The 13,025-nt window shown below is 44.0% G+C and overlaps 1 protein-coding gene across 1 annotated transcript in view; it reads right to left on the bottom strand.

Annotated features, from left to right (window-relative positions):
- The window catches only part of afg2a (AFG2 AAA ATPase homolog A), a 113,511-nt gene that overhangs the window by 80,866 nt on the left and 19,620 nt on the right, over window positions 1-13,025 (bottom strand). Inside the window, exons 12-14 of the mRNA XM_061079826.1 lie at window positions 6,272-6,481; window positions 2,487-2,540; window positions 2,078-2,157 (exon numbers count right to left, since the gene is read on the bottom strand). Coding sequence (XP_060935809.1) covers window positions 2,078-2,157; window positions 2,487-2,540; window positions 6,272-6,481 — 344 coding nt within the window. The remainder of the gene's footprint in view (window positions 1-2,077; window positions 2,158-2,486; window positions 2,541-6,271; window positions 6,482-13,025) is intronic.

The raw sequence follows: 13,025 nt of genomic DNA, 5'->3' as shown, positions 1-13,025 counted from the left end.
GAAGGAAGATGGTTTACAAGAGGAAGTGGAACTGAGACTTCAGCCATGTTTCCACTGCGGGAGCTGGGATCTGATTCTCATCACAGAAACACATGAAACAATTCTTCTACTATGTGAATAATACTTTTACTTCATTTTACTCAGCTGTACTAGTTGTGGTGATGTTATTGCAAAGTTGAAAGCTCAATATTTTAATATTAATAACAGTAGGTGATAATAATAGCACCAGGTTTAGTACTTTTAAATGTTTTTTATTTCTTTTAGTCATTTTTAATGCGGCCTGTTTCCTTTTCCTTCTCCCTTATCTGGTTTTACATTTTTTTGTTTTTACTTCTTTTTCTTAAGAACTTAACAATGTCAGGAAGGTTTTATAATAATAAACACGTAAAAAACAATCCTTACTCTTCTACTATTAGTCATTTAAATCAGCCGTTCTAGTTGTTGTGATGTTATTGTAAAGTTGTAGCCACAGTAACATCAATATTTTAATATTACTGACAGTAAGTGATAATAATGGCACCAGGTTTAGAACTTGTAAACTGATTGCAGATATTTAAATGTTTTTTATTTATTTTAGTCATTTTTACAGCTTTATCCCCTTATACCCTTATCTGGTTTTACATTTTTTTGGTTTTACTTCTTTTTCTGAAGAACTTAACAAACTCAGGAAGGTTTTAGATAAAAAGTTTGTAATTAATATATTATAATTTAAAATATAATGGATGATAGTGATTCTCGGGAGAAAACACGAGATGCTATGGTGCATAAAAGTTAGATGATTACAAATCCAATAACTTTTGTCTTCAACACAAACTGTTTCCCAGGATTTGAACTCACTTTGACAAAAAAGAAAGAAAAGTCTAAACTTGTCTCTGATGCTTTGTGGCTTTAAATCAACCGAGTGCAGGAGCCACATAGAGAAGTTAATAAAGATTTTTACTTCATTTTACTCAGCTTTACTAGTTGTGGTGATGTTATTGTAAAGTTGAAGACATAATAACATCAATATTCTAATATATCTGACAGTATGTGATAATAATAGCACCAGGTTTAGTACTTGTACATTGAATTGCAGATATTTAAATGTTTTTTATTTCTTTTAGTAATGCGGCCTGTTTCCTTTTAGTCAACTCCCTTATCTGGTTTTACATTTTTTTTTGTTTTTACTTCTTTTTCTTAAGAACTTAACAAACTCAGGAAGGTTTTAGATAAAAAAAGTTTGTAATTATTATATTATAAGATGCTATGTGATCCTCGGGAGAAAACACGAGATGCTATGGTGCATAAAAGTTAGATGATTACAAATCCAATAACTTTCGTCTTCAACACAAACTGTTTCCCAGGTTTTGAACTCACTTTAACAAAAAACATTTTCTGAAAAGTCTAAACTTGTCTCTGATGCTTTGTGGCTTTAAATCAACCGAGTGCAGGAGTCACATAGAGAAGTTAGTGGGCCGACCCGCTGGCCTCTCCGTGCTCCCTCCTGCAACATTGAGTTTCATCGACTGGTTTACCAGGAAGCACGCTGCATATTTGGCCTTCCCCATCTGCCGTGCACGGGCACAATGAAGTGTTTGTGTGCCTCCGATCTGTGTCCTCTATCCGCCCCCCCGTCCCCTTTCCTTTAAGCCACAGATGTTCCCGGTGCCATCCCACTGAAGCGCCTGCAGACAAGACTGTGTTCTGTGTTCGCCGGCAGTGAAAGGCCGCGGCCGTCCAAGAGGACACCATGGGAACCGAGTGGCCGGCTTTGATAGTGCAGTCATGCAGACTTCTCGGGATGTTTGCTCCCCGTCCATTCATAAGTGAATCTTTGTGAGACATGCCGGGGACAGAGGCCACGGCCGGTGAATTAAAGCAGACCGCGGCGATGACTGTGCATTTGTCATCGCCGGACAATGAGAGACCACAGCGCTGGAAATAGTCAAACGCTGGACAGTAGCTGCGGTGAACAGAGAACTATGAGGGAGGAAATGCATGTTTATCATGTGGGAAGGAACTGAACCTCTTAACGTCTTTTCATTCTAATTGTAGACCACTGTGTGTCTGTGGCGTGCAGACAAAGAGCGTGGCGTACCTTCCTCTCTCGCTGGCCAGCGCGTCGATCTCGTCGAAGAAGACGATGGAGGGAGCGACGGCTCTCGCCTTCCGAAACACCTGCGAGCCGCGACCAGCAACAATAGACCAGAGGGGAAACAGGACAGATCTTAGAACTGAGCCGGTGAATCACTCTGGGACAGAAGTGTGCGCAAACATACACAGGAAACACAGCCTCCTCATTAATGTCATGCATTGCATCCGTTCATTATATCAACAACTTAAAAATACACACAGGCCACCGCAGCTTTAGGACTTCGGTGCGGTCACCAGGAAAGAACGGCCATTTGGCGTAACTTCCCATGACGTAGGGGGGGGGGAGAGAGTGGACAAACTACTGTAAACCATGTGATTTCATCAAACAGGAAGATGGAGGTAAAAATACACACCTCTCTCACGGCTCGTTCTGACTCGCCCACGTACTTGCTCAGAAGTTCAGGACCCTGGAAGAAAAGTGTGAATGTGGTGAGACTGAGTCTGTGATTTCACACTTGAAAAGTTTCACTTGGTGTCAAACAACACAATATAATGTCCATATCTGACATTAATATCCCTCGTGGACTGATACTGTATCTACAGAGGTTTCCAGAACTCCAGAAAAAAAGAGTTTGTGTTTCACATATGAAGAACACAGCAGGAGATTGTTAGGATCTAACACAGATATCATTAGATGTTGTCTTGTTTTTTTGCGTCCTATCAACTTCATCAACTTGCCTGCTGTGAATCTTCCAGATATTTTCCTGCTTTTACCACCGGACTAAGTTCAAGATTTTTTTTTTGCAGCAACTGGTTGACATTTTTGTTCTCATATACAACCCCTTGGGAAAATATCTGGGGAATATCCAAAGTTCAGTGATGTCTTAAAGCAACTTATTTGTGCTATTTGGTGCAGATCCAAAAAAAAATCCGGATAACACAGATTTGAAGGTGGTTTCATGGCCTTTTTTCAGCTGCTTCATCCTAACAAATAGGGATAGAAACCTGAATCTACCACCATATGTAATTGAGATAATAGGGACTGAGTCGGTAAACAGTTCATGTGTCTTCAATAGAAACGAACATGACAGATCTGCCATGGGGACTCGGTTATAAATATCCTAAATGTTATTTAGACTGAAATGCTTTTACTTTCCAGTATTTTTGGGGCTTTTTCGATCATTATATTTAAATTTTATGTTTCATAAAGTCGAGGTGCAAGGGACAAAGTGTAAATACATTTCAGCGAGGATGGAAAACCAATCATAACATCCTGAAAGTACTTGAGGTTATGGTCAGAACTATTTTATTCATCGTTATTTTACTCCAGTTCCTCTTCTTCTTTTAACTCCACACTCTTCCCCTCCGTCTCTCCTCCCTCGCTCAGAAGCAGATAAACATCCACTCAACCCCTCAGAAGAACTTCCTCCCGAGCAATCCAGCCTTTCAACACCTCCGTGCTGACGGGGGAGAGGACACTTAACTCCCAGCCCTTTTGTCTCCTGCTGTAAGTGTGGAGGTTGACTCATTAATCCCGGGTTCCTCTTCCCCGACGCACAGTCAAAGGTTGGACATGACGAGTTCAGAGCCATTGACGTTGCAGCGATACGAGGAGTGTATGTTTGTGTGTGTTTGTGTGTCCGTGTGCGGATGTGAGTGCGTTTCAGTGGCTGCAATGGGAGGAAACTGAAATTGACAAGATGATAATAGGGCTTTTTCACACAGAGGAAACAGGCTGAGCTTTAAAGTATCCACATTTAAATCTGGATAACATATCTATGTCAAAGCAACCGCTGCACTGGAAAAACCTGATACTGTTATTGCAGATGCTGGAGAGCAGCTTTCAGCAGGAGGAGACAGGATGTTTTTTAACCTTTTTTCTATAGAGCTTCTCGTCATGACGACTTCAGACCTGCAGCTGAGACTGTGGAACAACTTCTTTCAATCACAAGTCACCAACAATGATCCTGTCTCTCACACCAACGGGAAAAATGAAAAACATTTAACTCAGCTGCTGCACATTTGTGATATTTGATGTTTTAAGGCGGCATGAGACACAAGCACACTGTTGGAAAACACGAATGCAAAAGCCACAACTACTGAAACACAACCACAACAGACAAACATATCAATGGAGATGTGGATAAACAATGAAGAAAAGCTGTGTGCAGATTACAACTTGCCATAAAACCAACTTTAATATCATAATATACAATACCCAGTTATACTTAGCTATGAGACCAGATGAACGTAAGCAGCTAACCGAACTCCCGACGTTTTTTATCTGGATGACCCAAAACGTTCTGCTATTTAACGAATACTTGGCTTAAACACCTCAAATGTGCATTTTAATTCTAATTCTGCATCTAATAATATATCTACTCTGGATGGCATCTCGGTATCTTTGATCCCGACTCATCCTTTGATTCATATTTGAAACGCCTTTGCTTCCTCCAGACTTGACAATTGAAGTTGAAGCTTCATAACATTTGTTTATTTGTCAGTCATACGATCATAATTGCACGTTTCAATTGTCGCCACCTTCTGTTGCGCTTGTGTTACCAATGTGTGGCTTTTGTGGTTGTGTTGTGTGGCTCGTGTTTGCCGTTGATGTGTTTGTGGGACACGTCTTGATCATTGTACAGAACTCACTTGAAAACAAGAGGATGCCTCCAGGGGCTTCTCTAGTTGGCTTCTCGTCTTGTTGGTTTGTGTATTTGTTTATCAGGATTATATAAAACTGACTTAACTGCACCAAACGTATAATATAAATCATTTAATGGGTTTTAGAAGTCATTAAAGTTAGGTACAGATGCAGGTTAAAGGGAAATGCAGGAATTTAAGCAAAAGGATGAATCTAAATAGTCTAGTCAAGTTGATAAAAACTAATAAACTGGTGAGGTTGATTGTATTACCTCTGAAATCTAATGAGGATTAAGGTTTAAGCTCCTGTGTGTGACAGTACAATCTAAATGAATGAGGTCAAAGTTGACAAACAAACAAAGACAACAATCCGACCAGCAGCTGACGACTTAATGTCCAGAGGTGAGAGCTTCTGTCGCAGCTTTCTGTCTCACGCTGTGACCCCTCTTCAAACATATCCACTGATCAACAATTCAACAAGCTGATCAATCAATCTCTGTCAACCGGGCCTCGATGGGTGGTTGTGAGGGGGGGGGACAGGGAGGATGGAGTGATGAATGAGAAGGGACAAACATGGGGTCGAAGGTCAGACAAAGACGCTCTCTGTGGAGGAAGCTGAGCGGCCGGACGGGTCATCAAGGAAACATCTCTCAGCCCAGAAGCCTCGGAGTTACCATCGAATCAAACTGAACGGCAAAGTTCGGAGTTGACAAAGGAAGAAGTTAGCACAATGTGAAAGTATGAAGGGAATAGTGTGGGTCACAGTTTCTTTAATTCACCGTATGCCGATGATTATCTCCTCTTTGTGTCAAATGGGGTAAATATTGATGCACAATACATTTTTGGGGGATTTTTAGGGGACAATACCAATACCTGTATTTCAGATACTGCTGCAGCAGCTTATATAAAAACAAAATTTGGCAATCAATTTCCTTTGAATAACTCCAAATAAAAAAGACAACATAAATACAACCACATATAAAGAGCTCTGTTTTCAGGCAAGTAAGACAACAGAAAAACAACGGAGCTGTAAACCCCTGTACTTTCTGGAACCATCGTTTTGCTTGCACATGATTATTAGCCAGAACAAACAAATGGAAATGCAAGTTGCACAACGGCCTCGACTCTGATGTGAGACAGGAACCAACAAATCATCAACCATCAAGCTGATGGCTTCACTTCTGATAAAACCTGCTCTGAGCGTCTTGGCGATCACTAAACCTGCAGTAAGTCAGTCGGAGTTCTTGTCATTTCTCTTTTTGAGTGAGCTTTTGGAGCAGCTCCATTCCCTTACTCTGTTTTTCTCACTGAGTCATAGGCAGCGTTTTGCCAGATCGCTCAGCCAAGAGCACGATAAGAAGGGCCACACCTGCAAGACATTATTTGTTCACATTTGTGTATCAGAAGGTTGGGAAACACAAAACCTTTTCCTCCTTTAACCTCCTCTGATTTGAACTAATCATCCACTGATCCAAAAATCGAAATCTCTTTCATAATCTCCTCGAGACAGAAGAAACAGACGATATCACGCTGATGAGATGGAATTATTACTCACTTTAATTGCCAGGAAGTTGAGCCCGCTCTCGTTTGCCAGGGCCTTGGCGATCATGGTCTTGGAGCAGCCCGGGGGCCCGTAGAGCAGGACTCCTTTGGGGGGGGTGATGCCCATGCGGGTGAAGGCCTCGGGGTGCCTCAGGGGCCAGTCCACGGCCTGCTTCAGTTTCAGCTTCACCTCCTCCATCCCACCCACATCGGACCAGCGCACCTGCAGGGAGGAAGCCGGGGGAAATCAGGGAACGTTGAGGGACATGGTGAAGATGAAATATTGAGCTTCTCACGTAACAAATTGTGAAAGCCTACAACAGCACAACCCCTCAGATAACCGTCACTACCGACACCAAACTAGCCAATACATCTAAATTGTAAAGGGAGCTGCAAGAGCACAGGCGCTGCGACAATTGACAACCACCAAAACACAGAGGACAAGGAGGCTGTGACCCATTTCATCTGAGCGACTGTGTGTGTTTAATCACGGGTGACGAGTGGGGTCACAGGTCAGATGTGAACAGGTCCAGCTGCGTCTGGAGATGCTGAACACAAGACGTTTCTATTGAAATTTAAAAAAGGATAAAAAAGGCATTAAAGGTGCAGTGTGTAGGATTTAGTGACATCTAGTGGTGAGGTTGCATGTTGCAGCTGAACACCCCTCACCTCACCCTCCACTTCCAAACAAGAAAGAGGACAAGGAGACATCGAAAGAGGGCAAGGAGATATATCGAAAGATGACAAGGAAACTTCGAAAGAGGACAAGGAGACACATCGAAAGAGGACAAGGAGACTTCGAAAGAGGACAAGGAGACACATCGAAAGAGGACAAGGAGACACATCGATATAGGACAAGGAGACATCAAAGGAGGACAAGGAGACATCGAAAGAGGACAAGGAGACACATCGAAAGAGGACAAGGAGACATCGATATAGGACAAGGAGACATCAAAGGAGGACAAGGAGACATCGAAAGAGGACAAGGAGACATATCGAAAGAGGACAAGGAGACTTCGAAAGAGGACAAGGAGACTTCGAAAGAGGACAAGGAGACACATCGAAAGAGGACAAGGAGACATCTAAGGAGGACAAGGAGACATCGAAAGAGGAAAGTAGACATCGATATAGGACAAGGAGACATCGATATAGGACAAGGAGACATCGATATAAGGAGACATCGAGTGCCTCTGTGGTAGCTTCAGTTGTCTTAAAAACTCAAAACCAGTTTAGTTTGTCCAGTTTGGGCTCCTGTCAAAAACATGGCGGCCTAACTCTTCCACTCTGGATCTTTAATAGAAGCAGAAGGAAAGAGCGACCCGGTGAGAATCCCGTCAAATATATGTCATCAATCAAAATGCATCATGCATCATGCATCATATGTAATAGAAGTGGGCAAGAGTTCTAATAAACAATCACCACGGGTCTAATACTCTGCTCCGGTTCCTGTTCTTGTGAAACATCATCCACGGTCTAATCTGCGGCGGCTTACACCCGAACGCATCGCCAGCATCGGGTGCATCAGACCAAACAAACTCTGATTGCACGCTGATGTCAGAGACGCTCTCATGTAACCCGCCGCCTCCAGCCTCCTGACCGACCCCGGGAAGGAACGGCGAGTTCTTCCAGACCGATGACGGGGGGGCGGCTGGGAGAGATGGAGCGGAGAGAGGGGAAATTTGAAAAGCATATTTGGGATGAGACGGAGGAACCGGGGGCCTCGGGTTGAACCGGGGGAGACGCTGGACGGAGGGAACAACAACAGAGGGCTGCGGCCAATAGCTGTCTGTCTGACAGATGGAAGGAGGGAGGGAAGGAGGGAGGAGAGGGGAGAGGAGAGAGAGAACCGGAGGAGATAAAGCAGATAAGGAAGAGAAACTCATCCAAATCCCTCTCTCTCATCCTTCCTGTCTCTTTCTTCATTGCCCAACCTCTCCAGCCTCACTTTCTCAGCTCTAATCCCTCCATCCCTCTTTTACTCCTCCTCCTCTTCCTCTTCTATAACTTCACCATCCTTCTCTCCCTGCATGTCTCTTCTTTTTATCTACCTTCATATCTGCTCTTTCTCCCTATCTCTCTGTGTTTCTTCCTCTCTCTGTCTTATCTCAGTCCTCTGCACTCCTTCTCCTCACACTTGGCTGCAGCTCTGATTACATTTACATGCACACACGAAGAAACCCTGGTTACTGTAACATCTGTGTACAGATGCATTGTGGGTAATGGAGACACATCTCTGGTTCTACTGCATCAGTTTGGATCGTTCTTGTTTGAAAGGACGAAGGAGTGTGAAGCTGAATTGGTGAAACTATTCTTTGAAATGATAGTTTCAGGGTTAAGATGCAGTTTGCACGTTCTACTCGAGTCTCTGTGGTTTTTTCTCTCGACTTTGACTTCCTCCCACTGAGCAAAGACATGCAGATTTGGGTTTAGGTGAATATGAGACTATATAATGTCCTTAGGTGTGAAATAAAAAGAGTGACAGTAAAAGCCAGCAGGTTACTGACAGTAGCTTCATGTGTTCACCTCATTTCTCTGTTTCTTATCCGTCTCATCTCGCCCACACTTCCTTTTCTTTCTTCTCTCTCCCACTTGACTCCCTCACTATCACACCCTCCTGCTCTCTCTCCCTTAAATACTGCTCCTTACCTCTCTCTCTTCACTCTCTTTCACCCCCCCCTCTCGCCCTCCCTCCCTTCCTCCACTCTCCGTCCAGAGGTAACACATCCCAGGCCACCGGCGCCGTCTCCGGGGTACGAAGCACCTAATGGAAACCTGGCGTCTGGCCACATACTGTAAATACCGTACAATTTATGGACAGCGCCGAGTGAGAGAAGGGGGGGAAAGGACAGATGGAGGGGAGGGGAGGAGAGGAAGGGAAGGGAGAGAGAGAGAAAGAGGAGTGTTGCAGAGATGAGGAGATACTGCAGGACGGAAGCAGACAAGCGAACCAGAACGCTCATTTGAGGGCCCGGAGAGGGAATGGAATGAAATAAAGAGTGGAGCGAGATAAAAGCAACAGTAAAACAGAGAGATGGAGGAAACAGGTGAGCGGGAGGAAAAGAGATAAACGAAGAAACATGGAAAAGAACAGACTCAGAGGAGACATCGTGCCAAAGACGTTTAGTGTCTGAACCACAGACTTTATATGAAGATGGACGACACTTCCCCACTTTCTCCTGTCCAACAGAAAGGAAGCCAGAGTGTCCTGGACACGAGCGCTGTTTGACTTCAGGAGTCTGGACAGTGATTAGAACCTGACTAATGAACCACTATCATCTCTCGTGCTTTCAGACACTGAAGTCTGGACATTTTCCGGAAATTTAGTCTTTAGTATTAAGTCTGAAAAGCATCTTCCACAACTTTTCCTGCAAGCCCCTCGTGGTAAAATGCCTGGAAAAAAGAAAAATGCATAAAATTCACAGCGATAACATTTCTATCATGTTATACTTTGATACTCCAGCGATTTTCAAACATCCTCAGTTTGATTCTAGTAAATAAAGTCGTACGTTGTCTGTAATCAATACGATAAAACAACCTGACAACTGATAATCTACGTCCTAATGGGTGTGACAGTTCATCTCCAGTTCTCACATGCGATGTGTGCGTCAGGTCGACCACGCGACACTAAACATTTCAGATTTGTGACACGACACCTCGTCTTTATGCGGCGAGCAGGAGTGAGACAATGCAGTGGACAAAATTCCTATCATTTCACGGTGTATGATATCAGAAAGACAAGTAAAGTCGTCCCTCGGGCACAAAGGACGTAAATTAAAGGAGCGCTTTAAGACTGACGTGCAACTCAACCCTGCTATCTGAACCAGATTTAGCAGGTTCGGGGGATTTAAAGGCCTCCAGCCTCCGGGTTTAGTGACAACATCCTCCCGAGCTGCCAATCATCCCGAGTGCAAATCAATCACGAGCCTCGGTGCATCGAGGATCCAGATGTGCAACTCGACTCCTCCCCCTCCCCTTGTTCCTGTGGCGGACTCGATGGAGTCATTGTGAGAAATCACAATACACAGGGAGTCAGATTAATTGAAAGGCGCTTTTTGTCACGAGCGCCTGTGGAATTAGAAGCCAATGTTTTGACTCACACCTCCGTGCTGTGTTTTTTCCGCCTCCCTCCCTCCCTCCCTCCCTCCCTCCCGTCCTTTCTGTACGAGACCCAGTTATTATCTTTTACTGTTGTTTTCTGAACTTTACAAGGGGCCTCTCAGGCTCTGGCCCTTTGATGGGGTGGAGAGGAGGGTGGCGGGGGGGGGGGACTTCTCAGACACAGAAACTCAAGGGACACGAGGAGTACGTTTAAAAAAAGGAGGAATAAATGGGCTTGTTATACAGCTGCCAAATGAAAATATTAAAGCCAGACTCCACGGTGGAGGATGATTATTTAAAAAAGAAGCAATGCTGGTTAAACAAGAGACATGTCAAAGAGAGGAAGAGTTTCTTGTCGCGAAACAAGCAAAGGATTAAGAGTGAACCTTGAATTTATTTACATGTAAATACGACGTAAACCCAGAGCCGCAACGTGCAGAACTCAAATCTCCAGATACGTGATCTGAGCGAGTTTCTCCGAGGAACTGGAGGCGTGTGTTCATCCGGCTCCGCTGGAAGTTTCTTATATAAAATGGATTAGAAACAAATGTTTGCACTCATGTGGATATAATCAAGTCCGGGGCTCTGCGGCCGGCCTTTCAGCCGAGCTGTGCTAGGGGGATACAGGAAAAAAAAAAGGAAAAAGAATTCCAAACCCAAACTCACTCCTGTCTCTTGTTTCCAGGAACCGGCCGCAAGGACCGAGCGTCTCCGGGTGAGCTCAGTGCAGAGGGAGAGAGGAGGAGGAGGAGGGGGGGGTGAAGGGATAGGAAGGACGTTTCTTCTTCTTCTTCTCCTCCTCCTCCTCTTTCTCTCCTTTTTTATTTTGGTTGCTGGCAGGAGCCATCAGCGACCCGATCTGCTTTCAATTACCGGTGGAGGATGATGTTAGCCCTCTCTTCCTGTCCGTTATGTCTTACACATGCAAACTCCAAAACATCCTGGAGTCTCACCACTGTCCTCTCATCCCACCGAAACCCCCCCACATCATCCCTCCACCCCCCATCATCCCTCGCTCCACTCGTTCTCCCTCCGAGAGCAAATTGATTCATGTGCGTTGCAGCGGAGGGTAAAATGGCCACGGGGTCATTTCCACTCCTCCTCAGCCTGACCCCTGAGTTTTAAGTGCGGGTGATTCGGTGATCAGCGGTCCGAGGAGGAGGGGTTCGGGGGATTTTGAGAAAAACAGGGTGATGAGCTTATTTGTTTCTCTCTTGTGGTGATAAGTGACGATTCTGTTTGTTTTGTGCTTTAATTAAAAAAAAAAGGCAGCTTAATCCGAACCAGTCGGCGTCCTCCCGAGGCAACGCAGGGTCTGAGTGCAGCTGGGACACGACTAATGCTGATTACAAACACGGGATCCAGTACAGATGGTGTCATTAAAGATGATGCTATAAACTCGGCAGGCACGTGAAGGGAGGGGCTCCACCATCCATCCGTGTGCCTCTTAATGATTTTTCTCTCTTGCGTGATTCTCTCCTGAGTCGTGGACGACGTGTCGCGGCTGAAACGTAACCACATGTTCCTTCCTCTGTCTCTTGTTTGTTCTGCAAACTTCCAAACTCCATGTACTGGTCACTTGTGGTTCTGGGCGCCGCTGCCAAGTCTTTGACCAAGTCCTCTAAAACGTCTTATGAAACACAAACGTTGTGATTTCTTTACATGGTCTCCTCATTAAATTGGGATGTTTTATTAGATGCTGCAGCTTTATATCATCAGTGAGGCTCGGAAGGTTTTTAACATGAGGAGAACTTCAAAGTGGATCTGTGTTTTCTTTGGACGCTGCTCTGCTCCAGTGGAGGATGTGCGTCTTTTATTGCTCTTTGTAACGTCTTCTCTAAAATAGGTGCTTATTAACTTCTCCGACTTGCTCTCTGAATATGTTTCAGATGTTTTATTGTGTTGTCTTTTCTAGAGAGGTGCTACTAATCTTTACCCACTTGTTTACTCACGTCTTTCGACCGGTTGCTTTTCTCTCGGGCCTCTTGGCGAACATGCAGACAAACTCGGGCAAGATTTCAGAACCATATCCGTCTTTTTTCTGGGCCTGGAAAGAATCACTTTCTTCTATATAACGACTTTTCCACGGGTCCAGTATCGGTTGCAGGAAGTCAGAAAAACCTCACCAGCATTCTGACCACAGGAACCAGGTCTGCATGCTTTTACTCTGACATGTTCCGATGCCAGAAACTCGATTTCTATTAGAGAGTTGACCGATGTGGATACTGCTCTTTGTGAGTGAAACATTTCCACTAACATGTCGTTATTGAACTTTTATGATAAAGAAAAGCAATAGAGGCTTGATATTTAACAATTCAACAATAAATTTTGATAAATATAACCATAAATAAGAGGAAAGTTGATGGTTTTTCTAAAAGATTAAGAGATGGTGTGATGACATATAAAGCAGAGATAGAGAGGGAGTTTACCTTGGGCACATCTATAGAAACGGAATAGATGCTTGATATTTAACAATTCAACCATAACATTTTATATATATAACCATAAATAAAATGAAACACGAATACAAACAAATATATGGAGCTCCAATTAAAGATATTTAATTTATCACCAAATAAACTTTGATACCAGTGTGTCTGAGATGGGCTCATATCGGTGGATTGTTTGAAAGTTGATGAAGTTGAAGTCCAAAACATTAAGAGATGGTC

The sequence above is a fragment of the Limanda limanda genome, chromosome 10 (genome assembly GCF_963576545.1).
Source record: "Limanda limanda chromosome 10, fLimLim1.1, whole genome shotgun sequence".
In the NCBI taxonomy this organism is placed as follows: Eukaryota; Metazoa; Chordata; class Actinopteri; order Pleuronectiformes; family Pleuronectidae; genus Limanda; species Limanda limanda.
This window is presented reverse-complemented; position numbering and strand designations above follow the sequence as displayed.